At 60.2% G+C, this 18458-nt stretch overlaps 2 protein-coding genes across 5 annotated transcripts; one reads left to right on the top strand and one right to left on the bottom strand.

Moving 5' to 3' along the window:
* Positions 1–328: 328 nt before the first annotated feature.
* On the top strand, positions 329–3247 carry LTC4S (leukotriene C4 synthase). Of its 2 annotated transcripts, XM_080672362.1 has the most exons (5): positions 339–527; positions 2314–2413; positions 2513–2583; positions 2668–2749; positions 3001–3247. In XM_080672362.1, exons 1-5 carry the CDS (start codon positions 470–472, stop codon positions 3140–3142), a joined length of 453 nt encoding a protein of 150 aa, XP_080528488.1. In that variant the 5' UTR covers positions 339–469; the 3' UTR covers positions 3143–3247. The 2 variants fall into 2 exon arrangements, with proteins under 2 accessions (XP_080528487.1, XP_080528488.1); XM_080672361.1 differs by having other exon boundaries at positions 329–527; positions 2513–2749.
* Positions 3248–4212: 965 nt separating this feature from the next.
* On the bottom strand, positions 4213–14157 carry MGAT4B (alpha-1,3-mannosyl-glycoprotein 4-beta-N-acetylglucosaminyltransferase B). Of its 3 annotated transcripts, none has more exons than XR_013961015.1 (15): positions 13938–14157; positions 8681–8866; positions 8459–8599; positions 8247–8380; positions 7573–7619; positions 7163–7276; positions 6883–6958; positions 6651–6765; positions 6188–6318; positions 5908–6015; positions 5599–5792; positions 5145–5276; positions 4976–5063; positions 4776–4888; positions 4213–4673 (listed from the first exon to the last, which is right to left on the bottom strand). XR_013961015.1 is itself a non-coding variant. In XM_080676791.1 (15 exons), the coding sequence occupies exons 1-15, from the start codon at positions 14032–14034 to the stop codon at positions 4650–4652; spliced, it is 1647 nt and encodes a 548-aa protein (XP_080532917.1). In that variant the 5' UTR covers positions 14035–14157; the 3' UTR covers positions 4213–4649. The 3 variants fall into 3 exon arrangements, 2 of the variants coding, with proteins under 2 accessions (XP_080532917.1, XP_080532918.1); XM_080676791.1 differs by having other exon boundaries at positions 5145–5223; XM_080676792.1 differs by lacking the exons at positions 4776–4888; positions 4976–5063; positions 5145–5276.
* Between the last annotated feature and the right edge of the window lie 4301 nt (positions 14158–18458).

The following is an 18458-nucleotide window of genomic DNA, read 5'->3' on the forward strand; positions in this document are numbered from 1 at the left end:
GTGCTTAGATGGGAAGTGGTGGTAGCTCTGGTTTCCTGAAGCCAGACCTAGAATGAGGGGCGGTCTCAAGGGCCATCTGGAACCTGCTGAGGGTGCAGGGCCTGGGGAACACAGGGATGACATGGATGACACCTGAGGCTGGAGCATACCTGGGTGGACAGCTTAAGTCCCATCAGCATAGGGCTTGGCACAGGGACTAGAAAAACTGGAAGTGGCCAGGCTATCTCAGCCAGCTGCTCTCTCCTGCCCAGTCATGTGACCCTGGTTTCCGCCTGCTCAGTTTGACCAGTCTTCCTGCCCCTCTCTGGCCATAATTATGCCCCTCCCCACATCCCTCCACTGCAAAGGGCGGGAGAGCCAGCCATCTTCCTCTCCTGGGCCAGCCTCTGAGCAGCCACCAGGCAGGGGCTGATACAGCTCTGCAGCGAGCCCTCACACACCAGCTGGCCCGACTGAGCCACCAGCCACCATGAAGGACGAGGTGGCTCTTCTGGCCACGGTTACCCTCCTGGGAGTTCTATTGCAAGGTGAGCTGGCTCCTGTTTGGGAGGTGGGTGGGCCTCAGACCCCGGCAGCCTGCCTTCTGCCCTGCAGGTCCTGGGGAGGTACTGGAGGGCCCAGGCCCAGATGAGGGCCAGAGGTGGGCCCCCAGCCCAGAGTCTGGGGTCCAAGCTCTTCTGACACCACTGACCCTACTACTGGAGGCTGGGATGCCCCAGGGCTGAGGGGCTTATAGTTTCCCAGATGGGGAGGGGGCGAGCCTTGAAGGGATGCCTACAGGATGAGCTGTGAAACCCTGGCAGGGACCAAGTCTGATAGGGGCAGTGAAAGGGAAAGGCCCTGAGGGATGACTGAGGTAGGCATTGTCAGGCACCGTAGGGCTGAGGTGGTGACCCCTCAACCAGCATAGAGAACCCGGAGCAGGCCAGAGGCTTCCAGGGAGCAGATGGCATCCAGCTGTGCTGGGCTGTGGGACCTGAGTGTGTGTGCGCCAGGATGAATGGGTGGTCTGGTGCTGGGTCCAAAGTGGAACAACCATGCCTGGTGCAGCCCCGCTCCAGCTGGCCCCTCTGGGTGTCCCAGCAAGAGAGCCCATCCCCTGGCCTCGCCTTCAAAGGCACCCTCTCAATGCTGGGATCACACGGAGCTGGACAGGGTTAGAACTTGCTCCCTTGGGCCCCAAAAGGTGCCTGCTTGGTGCCTGGCTCAGACTTACCCTAGAGGACACATTCCTGGGCCAGATACCCCCACTGCTTAGGACATCACCGTGCATGGGCTAGGTAGGACAAGGCACAGCCTGAGGCAGGGGTCTGAAGGGACCAAGCGGTCTCCATTTCCAGCCACATCAGCAAACTTGGCTCTCGGCCCTTGTTCATGTAGCTGCAGGGCTTCTTCCAGATCCTACACTGTGCTCGCATGGCCACCCTTGGTACCCACAGTGCACTTGGGTTGATATGTCTGCATAGGGCCTGGCCCCAAGGGTGCAGTAAGATAGTTGGGGACACCCAGCATTGGGGCTGTGTGTGGTAAGGGCCTGGCCTGGGGTTAAGAGAAGGGCCCCTACACACTCAGATCCCCTAGGGGCAAGCCCACCTACCCATGCTGGAATGAAGGGTGGCAGAGCCCTTGGAGTCTGGCGTTGGACTAGAAGAGTCCCAGCTGCAAGAGCGACCCTGGAGGCAGGGGAGAGTATGTCTGTCAGATTTAGGCCAGGGTCCAGAGTATCTGAAGAGAGAAACTGAGACGGGAGGCCATTGCTACAGTTTGGAGGCACAGGAACCCAGGCTGGAGTGACTCTGGCCTGAGGCAGCGTCAAGAGGGTCTGCAGGGCGGGGGGGGGGGGGGGGGGGAGGGGGAGGGGGAGGGGGGCGGGGCTGTTTGGAAGGATGCAGCCAGCTCTGCCCTCAGGCCTTGGTGGCACTCCCTATGTAGGGACCGAAAAGGCAAGGTCCACGTCTACAGGGGGGACGGGTAGCTGGGTATTTGCCTGTATTTTGCAAGTCAAATAATTTAGAAGGAAAGTCCAAAGGGCCTGCCCATGGCAGGTGTCCCTGTGACTGGCATCCCCCGTTCCCCTACATTCATAGGGTGCCCCAGGCTGCACCCTGCCCTTCCCATTGAGGTCATGGACACAGGGCAAGCCCAGAGAAGAGTGGGGGTGGAGGTCCCCTGCGGAGGGCTTTCAAGAGGAGCCCTGAGTTCAGTGTAGAGGCGGAAGTAGAAGAGAAAGGTGCGAGGCCGGCTGGGAGGCGGGGTCCCGGGAGGCTGCAGGCGTCGAGTGGCCAGACCTGACTCCCACCCCCTTCGCCCCAGCCTACTTCTCCCTGCAGGTGATCTCGGCGCGCAGGGCCTTCCGCGTGTCGCCGCCGCTCACCACCGGCCCACCCGAGTTCGAACGCGTCTACCGAGCACAGTGAGGCGCGGCGGGGGGGCCCGGGCGAGGGATGCGCGGGCCAGGGCGGTCAGGGTCGGAGGCCCGGCGACGCCCTCACGCCGCCCCGCCCCTCCGCAGGGTGAACTGCAGCGAGTACTTCCCACTGTTCCTCGCCACACTCTGGGTAGCCGGCATCTTCTTCCACGAAGGTCTGGGCGCGGGGCAGGGGCGCACGCGCTGGAGCCCAGGGTTCCCCACACGGTGCGCTTACCCAGCCCCGCCGGCCTCCCAAGGTGCGGCGGCCCTGTGCGGCCTCGTCTACCTGTTCGCGCGCCTCCGCTACTTTCAGGGCTACGCGCGCTCAGCGCAGCAAAGGTGAGAACCGGACGGGGAAAGACAACTGGTGGGCGGGATCTTGACGGCCGGGCCAGAGCGGAGGGCTGGTGGGGTCAGGCCACAGGCGGAGGCGGGACCCTTTTGGGGAGCTGAGCTGGTAGGCGGGGAGGGGTGTGCCCGCGAGACGGGGGCGGGGCTTGGAGACGGGGTGGGCCGCTAGGCGGGGCGCGGGCTTCCTCCAGGCCCCGCCCCCGAGGCGCGCCGTCCGCAGGCTGGCCGGCTGTCTGCAGGCTGGCTCCGCTGTACGCGAGCGCGCGCGCACTCTGGCTGCTGGTGGCGCTGGCGGCGCTCGGCCTGCTCGCCCACTTCCTCCCCGCCTCTCTGCGCGCCGCACTCCTGGGGCGGCTCGGGACACTGCTGCCCTGGGCCTGAGACCGAGGATGCGGAATCTGCGGAGCTGGACAGGAGCCGGGCCGCCTGGAGGACTGGGGGAGGGTGCCACCCCAACCCAGTCTCTAATAAAGTGCTCGCGACCAGATCCCGAACGCTCTCTCTGGTCGGACAGGGTCGCTCTCTGTGGGCTGTGGAGCTTGGAGGGGCCCAGCCCCGGGCCGTAGCAGTCGAGTGGGCTTCCTAGGGCGGCGGAAACGGGCCGAGGAAGGAAAGCCGCCCCCGCAACTCCCCCTACACGCCCCCAGCAGGGCCTCCATCCAGTCCTACATCTGTCCTCTCCCAGCCCAGGGCGCTGTCCGGGTCTCGAGGTTCACCCCATGGCTCCTCCTGCGGTCAGCGCCCTTCTCTGAAGCCTGCCCTATTCTTTGTTCCCTGGCCTTTACAACAGACATCAGGGACCATTTCTTGTCAGCACTCCGCCCCCGGTGTCTAGAACAGTGTAGGGCACCCTGCCACGGAGCAGAGGGGCTGGAGCGGGGGTAGATGGCGAACGTGGTAGGCGCTTTCAAAAGTCCGGGTGCCTTGAGGGACGACTCAGGGAGGACCCGCAGGCCGCAAATAAATAACGTCCCTCAAGAGTGACTTTTAGTCCAGTCGGCAGGGGAGGAGCTTTTCAAGCAGGGTGACAATGTGTGCAAAGGTCCCGAAATGGGCAGGAGTCCCCAAAATGTGTCAGAAACGGTGGGGAGGTGATGGAGGCCTTGGGCACCCTGGACGAGGGCAGGGCTGAGGCCCTTGAAGGGGGAACGAGGGGAGGGGATGCCTTGGGTTTAGAGGCCCCACCCCAGGCAGTTGGGGTGGATGAAGGAAGCTAGGGGCATGCTTGGAGGTCCTGTGGAGAGGGGCAGCTTTTGAAGGCCAGAGCCCTGGATTCCGTGCAGCCTTCCACCTTCGAGTATGCAGACCCTTCAAGGTGGCCCAGGCCTAGACTGGACAGTGCCAAGAAAATGGGGTTGTGCAGAGGTGGCAGCAGGTGGGCACAGGGTGGCACCATCTGGTGCTTGCTCCCCACCCCCACCAAGGGGTGCTCACCAGGTATGAGGCACACACTTCATTAACCCTTTATTACAAGTCACGCTCTTATAGAAGTATATGTGGACTTAAGTGAAAAAAATCAAATGTATCCAAGAATAAAAAACACAGCACATAAGTAGTATATGCATTCCAGTGTTCGCGCCGGAGAGAGCAGGCGCCCAGGAAAAGCTCTTCTAAAACGGCCTGGCTCAAGCCCACCTGCCAGCTGCGAACAGTTCAGGGCGGCACAGGCCGGCCTCAGGCACAGTGTGGGGACCACCACCTCCTCCCGCGGCCGGGCGGGTGGGCAGCACCAGCTCCTGGGGCCTCCCGGCCAGCGGCAACCCCAGGCTGCTGAGAGGTGCCAGGAACAACCCCTCAGGCTGGGTGGGCCACATCTGGCCCTGCGGGGGCAGCAGCGAAGACATCCCTGGTCTCCTGGGCTTCAGGGCCAGTCCTCAGAAGTCCTCTGTCAGTCCGCCTTCTTCAGGAAGATCTGGAAGAGCCGGCCCAGGGTCAGCAGGGGCCACAGAGCTGGCCCCATGCAGCTACTTGGAACAGCTCCGTGTTCCCTGTGCCCTGCCTTGTCCTGCCTCACCTCACTCAGAATGACCCACACGGGCGAGTCTGTCTGGATGGAGAGGCGCAGTGCTTCCAGAGGACCGAAGGCAGGGTCCACCTCGCCCTCGGCCACGCCTTTGTAGAAGGAGCCTGGGGACGGCAGTGCTGAGAACTTGTCCCAAGACCCCTGCTCAGTCCAGCCTCTCCCCCGACCTCTGCCTGCCTGACCCCACTCACCTATCTGGAGGTAGCCATCGGGGCTCCTCGGGTACCGGAGGGTGGTTGAGCGGCCCTCCTGCAGGGCCTCCTTGTCTGACTGGGGGTTCTGGGAGCAAAATCAAGGGGCTGAAGCCAGGGCTGTGGGAGAGGCTGGCCTCAGTGCGCACCCACACGCTACCACACTCACATCAAAGGGCAGCACCTCCACAGAAGTGTTGAAGAGCTTGTCCTCTGGATGCTCAATGTTTCCGCTGCGGAAGAAGAACCTGCAGCCAGGCAGGCCTATGAGCTGCTGCAGGGTGGGAGCTGCCCAGGCACACTGCCCAGCAGAGAAAAGGCCAGGCTTGGGCCCTGGGTGCTGGGCGACACTGGGCACCACCAGGGGCAGCCATTGGCTGTGCAAGGTAACCAGGCCTTCCTCATTGGAGGATGGTGATGGGCAGCGTCACTGAGCTCCCATGGGCCCTACCTGACAGTCTTTACAAGGTAGCTACCATTATGCACCCGCCTCTTCAGATAAGGAAACTGAGGCATGGGAGGGCTGAGTTATTTGCTGGGGTCACAGAAGTTTGTGGTGAGGCCTGTACCCTGGTAGCCACCCTGCCCCTCCCCCAAGGGGACCTGTGGGTGCTGTCACTGACCGCTCAAGGCGCAGTGGCTGGAAGAAGCGGAAGCGGATAAAGTCCCCTGCAGCAGGTGTGAAGGCCCAAAAGAAATCCTCACGAAGGTAGGCCTTCTCCAGGGTGAAGTGCTGGTATGTTTTGAGGCTCGTGCTCACTTCGGCCGGGGGGTTCATGTGCTCCTTCCGTAGCGCCTGCTTCCCAAAGTCCTTGTCCTAGTCGCAGAGAGACAGTGTTGCCAGAGGGTGCCCTGGACTGGCCCTGCTGCCCCTTGCCCCACCCACCCAGGCTCTGCCACTCTCAGCCGGGCTCCCGTGGGGCACAGCCCACCTTCAGTTTCTGAATCTTGCCCGCCAGTGAGGAGTGCGTGCCCACGTGCTGGAAGAGGGACGGCTTGAAGCGGATACGGAGGTTGGCCTTCTGCCGGTCACAGTGCTTCTGTGGAGGGAGGGCAACATTCTAAGTGTGAGCTCATGCCCCGCCCCCGAGTTCAGGGCCCTCCCCAGCCAGCAGCACTGCATCCTGAGGGAGGCCCACACCCACAGACACAGTCCACGCTGGAGGTTGCGTGCCCCACTGCCCAGCCTGCCTCTCTGCAGCCCCTGCTCACCGCGTCCTTCTCAGGGTTGCAGACCTTCACCCACAGAATGTGGTCCAGGAGCCAGTCGATGGGCTTGTCCCGGTAGAACATGAGGATGAACTCCACAATCAGGCTCAGGTCCAATGACTTGAACATCTTCCCTGGTGGGGAAGGGGGGTACAGGTGCTGAGTGGGCAGCTCTGCCCTGCCCTCCTTCCTCTTAATCCCTGTGGGAACCACTAGGGAGGGTCCCACAGCAAACCCTATGTCCAGCTGCAGGCAGGTGTGGGCACCAGGGGCTAGACACTGATGATGACTCTGAGGGCAGGTGGGAAGAGGCCAGATGTGGCTCCAGTGGCCACTCCAGGCCAACATGATGTTGCAGGGTATGGGTTATGGGGCAGGGTGGGGGGTGGGAGGGTTATGACAGAGGTGCGGGGGCGGGGACTGAGGGGCTCTGTTCAGGTCATGGGATGGAGGGTGGGGGACCCACCAATGAAGCCTAGCTGGGAGAATTCCAGGATCATCCATTCCTCTGAAGGCTGCTGGAGAGCGAAGTTCTTCATGGTGCTCAGGTAGTTGGGTTTGGCCACTATGTCGTCCTCCAGCTGCACCGTGAGGGGCAGAAGGGGCCTGGGACTCAGGATGGGCACAGGGCAGGGCGGCATGCATCTCCCAGGCCCCGCCAGGTATGGGGAGGGGCGCAGAGCAGGGCCAGTGCTGACCTGTACGTAGTAGATGCCTTTGGACTGCGCATACATCATGAGGAAGCAGTAATCGAGGTTCTGTTTGGTCCTCCACCTGTGGGCCAGGGGCAGGGCCTCGGAGCTCAGACCCTCCTCCTCTGGTAGCCATACTCAGCACACTCAGCGCACGGCCACCCCTTGCCCCCCATGCAGGGGTCCTCCAATGGAGAAGTGGAGGTACTACAGCCAACAGCCTGGGCTCTCAGCACAGGCGAGAGAGAAGGTTGCTGGGGGAACTGGAAAGGGGCAGTGCTAGTACCTGACTCTCTCCTTGGGGTCCCCAAAGGACTCGCGGAGCCGGGAGAAGTCAGGGTAGAAGTGTGGGGAAGGGGCGATGACCTCTAGGAGACCGGAATGGATCTCTGTGGGGAACCTGGAGGACAGGAAGGCCCAGTGGGTGTGTAGCCTCCAGGGCCCGGAGCAGGGGCAGAGCTGAGCCAGCCAGACCCTGTCCCTTTTTGAAGGCACACTAGGCAGACATCACTGAGGCAATGGGGCTTGGAGGGGTTGGGCCACCTCTACACACTCACTGCCTTTCAGCCCACTGGGGAAGCACCCTCCCCAAAGGTCCTCAGGCCTGTCACTGTCTTGTGGGGGAGGAGGATCTGCCTACCCAATACTCCACAAAGGGCCCTCCTTCCACCATCTTTTTCAGCTGCCAGTACTCACAAGGCCTTTATGTTTTCTGTCACCACCGAGGTGTACTGCGGGTCAGTCTGTGGGGAGACCAAGCAAGCACCCTAAGCAGGACTGCTGCCCCGAATGGCCCGGAAGAAGGGGCTAGGGGTAGGGGCGTGGGCCTCACACAGAGGGAGTGAGCCTGGATCCTGAGGGCCGAGTGAGGCTGGGCCGTGGGGCCACAGGGGGCCTCAGAAAAAGCCCTTGGGTAGGCACCTGGGGGTGGGGCACAGTAGGTAAATGGCATGTCCACGAGGGGGCGCTAAAATGTTTCTTTTAACTTTTTATCTTGATGAATTTGTGAATGACAGGGAACTTCTGATAGCTCTCCCCTGGTAATGCTCCCCTGTTTCTTTTTTTTTTTTTTTAATACATTTTATTGATATTTCACAGAGAGGAAGGGAGAGGGATAGAGAGCTAGAAACATCGATGAGAGAGAGACATCGATCAGCTGCCTCCTGCACACCCCCCACTGGGGATGTGCCCGCAACCAAGGTACATGCCCTTGACTGGAATCGAACCCGGGACCCTTCAGTCCACAGGCCGACGCTCTATCCACTGAGCCAAACCGGTTTTGGCTGCTCCCGTTTCCATTTCTCTTTCTAGTTATTGGTGCCAGGTGTCCTCCTGTGCGCGTGTCCCAGCCCCGCGCCCCGCCCACTCGCCTCGGCAATCAGCACCACGATGACCGAATCCTCCTTCTCCTGCGGGCTCAGCTCCGAGATGAGCGAGTGCAGCGTGTCCGTCAGATAGGAGTGGACCTCGCGCCGCACACTGGGGATACCCATCACCACCGACACTGCAGAGAACAGGGTCCTCAGGCCTGACCACAGGACCGCCCACCCCTGAGTCTGGCCCCTCCCGGGCCCGCCCCTACCTCCCGTGCGGCCCTGGCCCACGCGCACTGCCGGCTGCAGGCTGCTTTCCTTGGCCAACAGGTGCGGTAGGTGGTGGAAGACGGTAGGCAAGTGCAGTACATGCTTCTGCGAGACGTTCCACGGCTTCAGTCGTGGGTCGTCTGCGAGAGTCGGGAAAGGACGGTCAGGCCGCGGGGCCTGCCAGGAGCCCCGCCTCCCCTGCCGCCCGCTCGGCCCCTCACCAGTGAGCCTGCCCCAGGTGCGATTGCCGTCTCTGTCTCTCAGCGCCTGCCTCTCTGACACGGCCCTCTTGATCTCGTCCAGCACCAGGTTGAGCTCCTTGGAGCGCTTGAGGCTCTCCTGCTCAGCTGCGTGCAACCGGTCGCGCAGTGCCAGGAACTCCCGCTGGTACACGTCCACCACATCACCTGTGGGTGGTCCGCAAGCTGTCACCAGGGGGCGGCCTAGAGCTGACCTACAGCCTGGTGAGGATGCCAGCGCATACATCTGCGTGCCCATCTGTGCCACAGACCATCTACATCTGTTCGTGCCTGCCACATGGGAGTTTTCGGGGGTTGCACAGGGTCACTTAGAAGTCACACTGACACACCTGGGGGAGAAAGCCTCCACTGGGGAGTAGCACTCTCCAGTACTCTGTGTGCTCTCCCCAGGCATTTTCTCCTTTGAGGAGGTATCTGAAGTGGGAGGGCTGCAGGATCACTTCCAGCTCCGGGTGGGGCATTTCTAAGCAGGGGCTGGAACAGCCTCAGGCTGAATCCTTTTCCACTCTCTGGCTTCTGCTGGCAGCATCTGCTCCTCCAGGGGGTGGGACACCCATAGGTCCCATCCAGGGCACAAAGACCCAGCCCTTCCTCAAGGGGTTTCTTAGCACAAGCCACACCTGGATTCCCTCAGTCTCACACCAGCCCCAGGGCTGACGGCTGCTGTTCCAGCCCCCAGCGCTCAAATGAGTAAATGATGTTGAGAAACTAGTCCAGGGTCATTCAGTGAGTCAGCAGCAGAGGGGCCACTTCTGATGCACTGAGGCCTGCTTCTTGGGAGGCCCGTGTCAGAACCTCCAGCTAGACCCCTTTCAGGTGTTGGGGTGCAGAGTGAGAAGCACAGAGGTAGGGCTGCCTGACAGTACAGAGGAATCCCTAGGGTGCCCCTACCTGGCTCCACTGGTTGGACAGGGACCAGTGAGGAAGTATGAGACAAACAACATCCCTACCTGTAGCTGGCACAGCAGGTCCTGGAGGGCTGTGTGCTAGGCCTTTCTGGTCTCACTAGCACCACCTTCATTTGCTATCATCCACAGCGCCTTGTCCTTGCCTGCGGACCATGCTTCACACACATGCTGTCCTCTGCCTGGGACCCCTTTCCTCCTCTGGGCCAAATGAACACCCGTGTGGCCTTCAAGGCCTGGTTTCGAAGTCTCCAAGTCCAGGAATCATCCTCCAAGTCTAGGAATCCTCTCCCACCCCCAGGCAGCTCTTCTTCCCCTCAATCCCTGGTGGGGTCACAGCTCCCAGATGGTGTCACTCCCCACAGCTGTGTGCACCAGAGGTCACAGCCAAGGCAATTTTCAGTCACCTCATGCCCTGGCTGGTGTAACTCAGTTGGCCTGTGGACTGAAGGGTCCCAGGTTCAATTCCAGTCAAGGGCACATGCCCGGGTTTTGGGCTTGATCCCCAGTAGGGGGCTTGCAGGTGGCAGCTGATCAATGATTCTCTCTCATCACTGATGTTTCCATCCCTCTCTCCCTCCCCCTTCCTCTCTGAAATCAATAAAAATATATCTTAAAAAATTGCAGTCACCTCAGGACACTACTACTTCTGGAGCACTCCATCCCCAGCTGGCCCCAACCTCCAACCCCACACCCAGCGCGCTTGGGGTGGGGAGGGCGGAGGCTGTATCAGGTTACAGGATCTTCCAGGTTCTGCACTGGGTTCCAAGGCCAGGTTACCCTGGTAATCTGAACCCTTGAACAGGAGCTGCCCAGCCCAGCAGAAGGCAGTTCAGAGTCACCTGGACATAGCAGGTGGCCTTCCTCCTGCTGAGTCCCTGCCTACCTACCTGTTGGCTCCTGCTGCCCACACCAGTGCAGTGGGGCCCTTTGTGAAGTAGGGGGATGTGAGGAGGCCTCACCCCCTCTGACTGCTGCCTCTGTCATTTCCCCCCCTCCCCCCCCCCCCCCCCGTCCCCTTTCTCTAATCTTTAAGTAGGCTGAGCTCTGTCCAACCTTAGCCTGCCCCTGGCGGACAGGCTGGGTAGGTAGTGGTGGGCACTGTTGCACTGAATCACCTACTACCAAGGCCTGGCACAGCCTGCTCCATACCGTGGCTGCCTTTCCCAGGACCTCCCTCTGCCCAGGTCCTGAACTTCCTCCATTTACTAAAAGGAGATGGGCCCTGGGGTTCCAGGGCCTGGTTCCTGCCCACACAGACACTTATCATTTCCCTGAACACTGACCCTGTCCCTCAGCAGCCCGCCCGTGGTCTCTCAGCACCCTGCCCCTGCTTCTGCCCTGCCTGTTGCCTGCAAGGTCCCCAGCTTCTTGCTTGTGGGCCTAATCCAGCCATGGGCAAACTACGGCCCGCGGGCCGGATCCGGCTGTTCTATCCGGTTCTCTTGCTCTCCCCTCCGCTCCTTTACTTTGAATTTATATTAGTTCACACAAACACTCCATCCATGCTTTTGTTCCGGCCCTCCGGTCCAGTTTAAGAACCCATTGTGGCCCTCGAGTCAAAAAGTTTGCCCACCCCTGGATCTGTCCTCGCCTGTCAAAGTCAGAACCTCAAGCTCGGTGATTGTCTGTCCAGGTGCTGAGCCTTAGGCCAGAGTTCTGCCAGGCCCTCCTGCACCCCACAACTGCAAGGGCTGGGTGGTTGGACTGAAGTGGTGAGTGGGCTGGGAAGGCAGCTCAAGTGATGGGAAGGGCAAAGGTCTGGAAGCCCTGGTTTCTGGGAGCTAGGGCTAAGGGGACCTGGTGTCTCCTTCTATCCATACCTTCTTACCCTGGGGAGATGGGGTGGGGGCCTGGCACGGGTACAGCTGGCTGCAGAGAAGGACTGCAGCTGTGGCCATGCTATTGGAAGTTTTCCCATCGGAAGGCAGAGAATCAGGACACATGAGGCCCATGACCACAATCTTCCCTGTGGTCCCCTCTTGGCTGAAGACACAGACCGTGTGCCCATGCTTAGGGAGGGGAAACAGGCTCAGAGGGGCCGGGCAGGTCAGTTGTTAACCAGCAGGGGGGGCCGGGGGTGGAGGGAGCAGCGGTGCACTTCCCCTCCAGCACTTGTACCCATGCTTCCAGTGAGGAAGGGCTCCCACTGCTGAAGCACAGGGTGCTGGGAAGCTGGCCCTGGGGCTGCTCTCCTCCCTGGGGAGAGGCTTTCAGCAGATACTTGGCTGAGGGCTACAGTTTGAGCGCTAGCAGCGCTGGTGCACAAATGTGGTCAAGGCTGGATGTGAAACCCATAACCAGGGCCCATCTTGCCAAGGCCTGCATGTCCTTCCTGGCCCTGGGCTTTCAGGATGCCATCTTCTCCTGCTGCCTCCTTCTTCTCTGGCAACCTGCCTGCCTCCTCCCTTCCCTACAGACCCAGGATCCGCTGTTCTTCCCCTAAGTATCAGTGTCTGGGCCACCCCTATCCTGAGCTCCCCACTTGCTGCAAATGGAAGCCAAAATCGTCTGGCCTCAGCCTGGCTTAGTCTGGCTTCTCCATAGGCTTAAGCCATTGTCTATATGTAAGAACAAGAAGGGGTCACCTAAGAGCTCAGATTCAGGCTTCTCTTGAGGCCTCCAAAGATCTGGCCCTACTGGGCACCCAGAAAGTGACAGCTCTCAACAAGCAAGGCCCAGGTCACACCCTCACCATGCTCCACAGGCTCCTTGGCTTCCGTGCCCCAGGGTTGAGGATCACCTGCATCTGAGCTCCACAATTCTTTGGCTGAGGGTGCTCTCATACTCCCCGGGGGCCTTGGAGTGCCAGTCTCCTCGATGCCCCTTCAGGGGGTGTGAGCCCTAAATGGAGCCACTGGAACCCCCCACGCTGCTGCCCGGGACACTGGTGTGGCTTGCACTACAGCCTGACATCAGGCTGAGGGCATGCGGCTGCGCAGGAGGCACGCAGAAACTACCCTGGCCAGGACAGGGTGTTGGGCTCATCACTCCACCCACAGCCAGATAAATGTGCCCCAACCCATCAGGTATAGCACCACCTCGGCCTCCATGCCAGTCTGCTTACATGGTCACTCTTCCAAGGGTCCAAAATGCCATTCCCAAGGTGACACCCCACCTAACGAGACTGCCCAGCCAAGCTCTCCCCCAGGTGACACACCCCACGTAGAGACCTAGAGAGAATTCTGCAGTCCTCCCTGTGTCAAGCCCTAGGGGTATCCCCTCAGGGCCTCCCCCCTCCCCCGGCCTCCACCCACACAGGAGGACTGCAGTAGGTTGGGCAGGGCAGGCAGGAGCAGGTGGGAAGGGCTGCTGGGGCGAGGGTCAGGAAGGCTCTAGCTCCTCCCCCAGCCCCATTCAGTGTGGCCTGGGGGAACAGGGAAGCAGGAAGTGGAGGGAGCAGAGGTTCAGTTGACCTCAGCCTGATCCTGCCGAAGCCTCTGCAGGAAGGCCAGGAGGCAGGAAGGAAGCCGCTTTTTCCTGGTGGCTCCTGTGCTGCAGGCTGGATGGACGAGGGCTTATAGGGCCGCCTCAGCCCCTGCCATCCCAACCAACGCCCGAGTGACTCCAGCCAGTACTGGAACCCGCCTCCCCCCACCTTCTACTCCCAAGGTGCCAGCCAGATCCATAGGGCCACGGTGGTGGGTGGGCCAGCTTGACCGAACTTCAGGTGGGGGTGAGACCACACAAAGTGAGTTCATGGGTAGCTGAGGTGGGCTGGCTGCTCATGAGGTCCTCCAGGCACTCCTGGGCCAGCAGCCCCGCGAAAGCTGCCCCTGCACCCAGGCCCTGTGGAGCAGTCCTGGGGCCACTTGTCATGGAGGAGGGCTCCGGATACCCCAGGAGCAGCCCGGGCAGTGGGGGTGTGACCATGTAAGCAGGGGTGGTGTGAGGTAGAGTCACTGTCTGGGTGTCTCGCTGTCCTTTCACACCTGTCTCAGGAGCACAGTGCCTTACTCCTGCGCAGGTGCCCGGAGCACCTGGGGAACCACTGCGCACGGCCGCCGTGACCTTGCATCTCTGTCCCTCCGAGGACTCTGAGGTGCCCAGGTGAGAGTGGGAGCGACCACCCGTGGCATGGGCGTAACTGCACTCCCGAGGCGGGTCCGCGTCGCAAGGGCTCGCCCCGGCCCATCCCGGGCGGGAGGGAGTTTGTTATTCCGACAGCCAGCAAGCGGGGGCGAGGATGGGAGGGGCGTCCTCCCGCGCGCCAGGAGGGGAAGGGACCCGCGCCGGCTTCCGGCCGCGACCCCCGCCCGCCGCGTTGGGCCGCGGGCGCCCAGGTGCGGAGTGGTCGCGGGCGGGGGACTCACCTTTCTGGCCGCCGAGGGCCGCGTACCAGGACAGCGAGAGGAAGGCGCACAGGCAGAGGAGCAGCAGCGTCAGGAAGGGGCCATTGCGGAGCCTCATTTCCCCGGGTGCGCGGCGGGCGCCGGCGGGGCCGAGGCCGCATGGCCCGGGAGCGGGGCCGGGCGCGGGCCGGAGGCGGCGGGGGCCCCGGCCCCGGGGCGGGGCGGGGCGGGGCCCGGGCCGGGCGGGCTCGGACGGCTCCTCCGGGCGCGGGGCGCGGGGCGCGGGCCGGGCGCGGGGCGCGGGGCCTTCCTCCGCGCGGGGCCGGGCTGGGCTGGGCTGGGCTGGGCGGCGAAAGCCGCGGCCCGGCCTGGATCCGGGGCCGCCGCGGAGTCGGCAGCGCGGGGCGGGGCGGCCCCTACTTAAAGGGGCCGCAGCACCCGTCGCTGCCGCCAGCACCCCGAGGAGGCGGGGCGCTGGAGTCCGGCTCAGGTAGGTGGAGGTGGATGCCTTCGCGAGTGCGGCGGGCCCTCCCAGCCCTTCTTAGTGACAATTCTTATTATTAACCGCCCCCCATACGGACCCCATCCCGTTTACTCGCGGTCCTCAGGGCTCTCCCCCAGATCTGAGGAGGGTCCAGGCGGTGGGAGGGGAAGGTATGGATGGAGCTGGCGCTGCCTCCAGCCTGGGGACTCGAGTCCTGCCAGCGCCGCCACGGCGACCTCCCCTCCCAGGACCTTCCTTTTGTCGCAGATAAAGGCGTGCTAGGGACAGAGGTGCTCCTGATTCGTAAAATAGGGGCATGGGAGTGTTTTCAGGAGTAAAGGAGATGATGTGTGTGGGTGTTGGGCACAGTGAACAGGCACGGGTGGGCTGGAGGCGGGCACAACCTTAAGAGTGATGCGACTCACGGCCCAGCGCCTTCTATCCCTTTACTGCAGGGGCTTCCACCTTTATTCTTGTACCATCCAGGCTGTCCTCAGCCAGCCCTCTGTGGAACCAGGAAGGGGACGACCCATAAGGGGATTAGTCCAACACGGGCTCTGGGCCGGCATTGGGAACCTTAGCACCATTCCTAATAGTCCTGGTTCCTGGCATTGGCTGCAAGGACCGTGGGGGCCTTTCGGGCATGGGTGCAGACTGGGAGATGCTGGGCATTTGTTTTCCTCTTTCAGCCCAGGCCTACACCTGGGGCAAGGTGGGAGCTGGGAGAGGGCAGGGCCTGGGCACTTGCCTCTGCAGAGAGATTTCTGCGGAGAGCAGGTGAGGCAGGCCAGCGGCTGCGGGAGGCTTGATCCTGGGCCTGATTAAAGGACTGGCCTCAGCTTTCCTGCAGGCCTGTTTCCAGTGTTGAAAAAGAGGTCCTGCGCTCTCAACTTGCTAGGAGCCTTCTGGTGGAAACTGTCTTGCTTTGCGTTCCTGTTTTCACAGGTATCTTCTATTTGTGGCAAGGGATCATGGTTTTTCATTTGGGCTGTGATACAAAGGGTTTAATTTTTCCCCCTAAATATGTGCTGAAGTTTAAAATGAGTTGATTTAAGGAAACTAAACCAGTAAAAATTAAGGAGATGGCCTGTCAGTAACTGAAGTTTGAGAAGCTCCCCTGAGTCCCCTCCCCACTACACTCTGCCTTTGGGGGAGGAGCAGAGATGGGAATGGCTCCGGAGAGGGTGGAATTCTGCCCTGAAGCCTGAGATGCAGGGCCTCAGTCAGAAATGGGACTGTCTAGGGCCAGGGTGGGGAGAAGGGTGGTGATTGCCTTTGGGAAGTGTGAGGTCTGGAGTGATGGGGAATGGGAGAGGGGCTGGGGTGAGGAGACTAAAAGGGGCCACACACCAAAACTGATGGCTGAGTTTAGGCAACCATAGGGTCCAGGCAGTGGAGAGTGAGGGCAGTCTTTCCAGACCCTTCCAAGCCAGGCTGCTTCCTCCCCTACCCCATCAGAATCCCAGGAGGGGGTTCTCTGGGCCACACACCCACCGCTTGGCTGAGAATGACTGGGCACCAGGCCTGACTGTCCTGCCAGGATTGTACCCTAACTGAGAAGGGACATCCCGAAGGAAACACCAGTGCTCCCTCTGGAAGGGGGCTGGAGAGGGGGTGGTCATGGCAAGAGGCTATGTCCCCTAGGGCCTGCACAAGTGACACCACAGTGAGCGAAGGCTCGCTGCATGCATTCACTGCCCTGCTGTCCCAGAGCCGCCCTCCCTGGAGCCTCTGCACTCCCAACTTTATCCTCAGCCACTGTCTGGCTCCTGGCCAGTTTTCCACAGCTCTCTGTGCCCTTGCTGTAATGAATTCCTCAGGGCCTACCTGCAACCCAATTCCCTCGGGCACTTCTAAGCAGGTGAACTCTGCCTGTCATCCGCCTGGCCGCCAGGATGGGGCACCCTGACCCAGGAGGGAGGGTGGAGCCAAAGGGGCATAGAAAGTCCTGTTTTCTCTCCAGACCCAGCAGTGGCCCTTCCTCCTTTGTTCTTGCTTCCCCCAGAGTGCAAGTGCCCTTTTGTGTTGGGATTCCATGTCTGCCTTCAGCCCACACTGCCTTCTGGAGACTTTCTGGGACAGCCCAGGGAGGTGGCCTCTCCTTCCATCCTTCACCGGGCTTCTTAACCTGTGGCCCAAGGGTCCAGAGTTGGGGAGCTGCAGGAGCTGAGATGAGAAAAAAAAAATCCAACTTTATTTTCACTAACCTTTAACTGAAATTTGGTATTTCCTTGTGTTGTGAATGAAGGCAGCAAAGTCCAGCAGAATTCACAATACTTGTGGCTGTCACACAGAAATTGAAACCAGACAACCAATGGGTCTGGGCTGCCTGTCACTACTTGAGCCAATAAGCAGAGACAGGGTTGAGTCATATAAGAGCGTTTTTTCCAATAATGCCAGCAGTATGGGAGAGCAGCAGGTCTCCCACAAAATCTGCTCTCTAGCCTCCCCCCACCCCATAAGCCAGCTGCTTATATAGGGTAAGACAAAGACTACGTGGGGAAGTAGAGATTACAAGCATGGGGAAGGAGGCAATGTGGGACTCCATTGTTTGGGCAAAAAGGTTGTTAATCTTTCCATGATAATAGGCAGTTCTTGATTGAGAATAGACCCCATTCCAAGGTTGACTTCCAGGTCCTGGGGGCATACAACTCCCAGCCAGGTTAGAATGTTCTTTCTTTAACCAGAACAAGACAATCATGGTTAACAGAGTGTGATTGATATTTCCCATAACCATAGCTAGTCCCAGTATGTGTTTTGCCCCTAACAAAAATCACAGGGGTTTTCATACCCACTGCAGGTGCTGCACACCCCTCAAAATAGCAGTCACATACCCACTGCTACCTGCTGGTTCTGGTACTTATTAGTTCTACCTCTGTATCTTATAATGTCATAACTTTTTATATTTTGACTAGAGGCCCAGTGCACGAATTCATGCACCAGTGGGGTCCCTCGGCCTGACCTGCGGGATGGGGCTGAAACTGGCTCTCCGACGTCCCCCAAGGGGTCCCGGATTGCAAGAGGGCCCAGGCCAGGCCAAGGGACCCCACTGGTGCACGATCGGGGCCGGGAGAGACGCAGGAGGTTGGCCAGCCAGAAAGGGGCCGCGGGAGGGCTCCAGGGCGTGTCTGGCCCAACTCGCTCAGTCCCGATCAGCCGGACCCCAGCAGCAAGCTAACCTACCAGTCGGAGCGTCTGCCCCCCAGTGGTCAGTGCACGTCATAGTGACTGGTTAACCAGTCAACTGTCTGCCCCCTGATGGTCAGTGCATATCATAGTGAGCAGTTGAGCACCCTTAGCATATCATTAGCATATTACGCTTTGATTGGTTGAACAGACCGACCAGACACTTAGCATATTAGGCTTTTATTATATAGGACATTTGCATTTCAATATTAGCAGTCCTTTTGTAATGCAGTATACTTTATTTTATGCATTTCAAAACATGATTTTGTGGGGTTTTTTAAAATATATTTTTATTCAGAGAGGAGGGAGAGGAAGAGAGATAAAAACATCAGTGATGAGGGAGAATCATTGATTGGCTGCCTCCTACAAGCCCCACACTGGATATCAAGCCCACAACCCAGGCGTGTGCCCTGACCTCCTGGTTCATAGGTCAGCACTCAACCACTGAGCCACGCTGGCTGGGCTCAAAACATGGTTTTAAGCAGGGGTCCTTCATCTTCTCTAGATGCTAAGGTGTCTCTGGCACAGTGAGTTTAGAAGTCCTGCCTAAGTCTCACCTCATCCCTTTGCTGGCCTTTCTTTCCTTGAATGCCTCTCATGGTTCATTCATAACAAAGGTCCATGGGGTTCAGAAAGCTAAACCTGGGGGGCTTGACCGTGCCTGAAGGACAGAGGGCCTCCCTGAGAAAATGAGGTTAAGCAAATTGACCCAGCGGGGAGGAGGAGTTGCCTCAAAAAGGTGGCCAAGTGGTTCAGCATGTGCAAATGACTCTGTTGAAGGAACCCCCAGGCCAGCCAGGGTAATGCTCAGAGCGGGCACCAGAGGCAGACAGGGTAGGGCAGAGCACCAGGACCTGGTACACCTGATCACG

Source organism: Plecotus auritus, assembly GCF_963455305.1.
Source record: "Plecotus auritus genome assembly, chromosome: 6".
Lineage (NCBI taxonomy): Eukaryota > Metazoa > Chordata > Mammalia > Chiroptera > Vespertilionidae > Plecotus > Plecotus auritus.

Bases quoted from the DNA above. Each gene is read 5' to 3' on its own strand.
- LTC4S (XM_080672361.1), top strand. From the start codon at position 470: ATGAAGGACGAGGTGGCTCTTCTGGCCACGGTTACCCTCCTGGGAGTT. The intron at 528-2,313 runs GTGAGCTGGCTC...CCTTCGCCCCAG, and splicing joins CCTGGGAGTTCTATTGCAAG to CCTACTTCTCCCTGCAGGTG. The intron at 2,750-3,000 runs GTGAGAACCGGA...GGCTGTCTGCAG, and splicing joins GCGCGCTCAGCGCAGCAAAG to GCTGGCTCCGCTGTACGCGA.
- MGAT4B (XM_080676791.1), bottom strand. From the start codon at position 14,034: ATGAGGCTCCGCAATGGCCCCTTCCTGACGCTGCTGCTCCTCTGCCTG. The intron at 8,381-8,458 runs GTAGGGGCGGGC...TGTTCTCTGCAG, and splicing joins GGGCCAGGGCCGCACGGGAG to TGTCGGTGGTGATGGGTATC. The intron at 6,766-6,882 runs GTCAGCACTGGC...CTCACGGTGCAG, and splicing joins AAGGCATCTACTACGTACAG to CTGGAGGACGACATAGTGGC.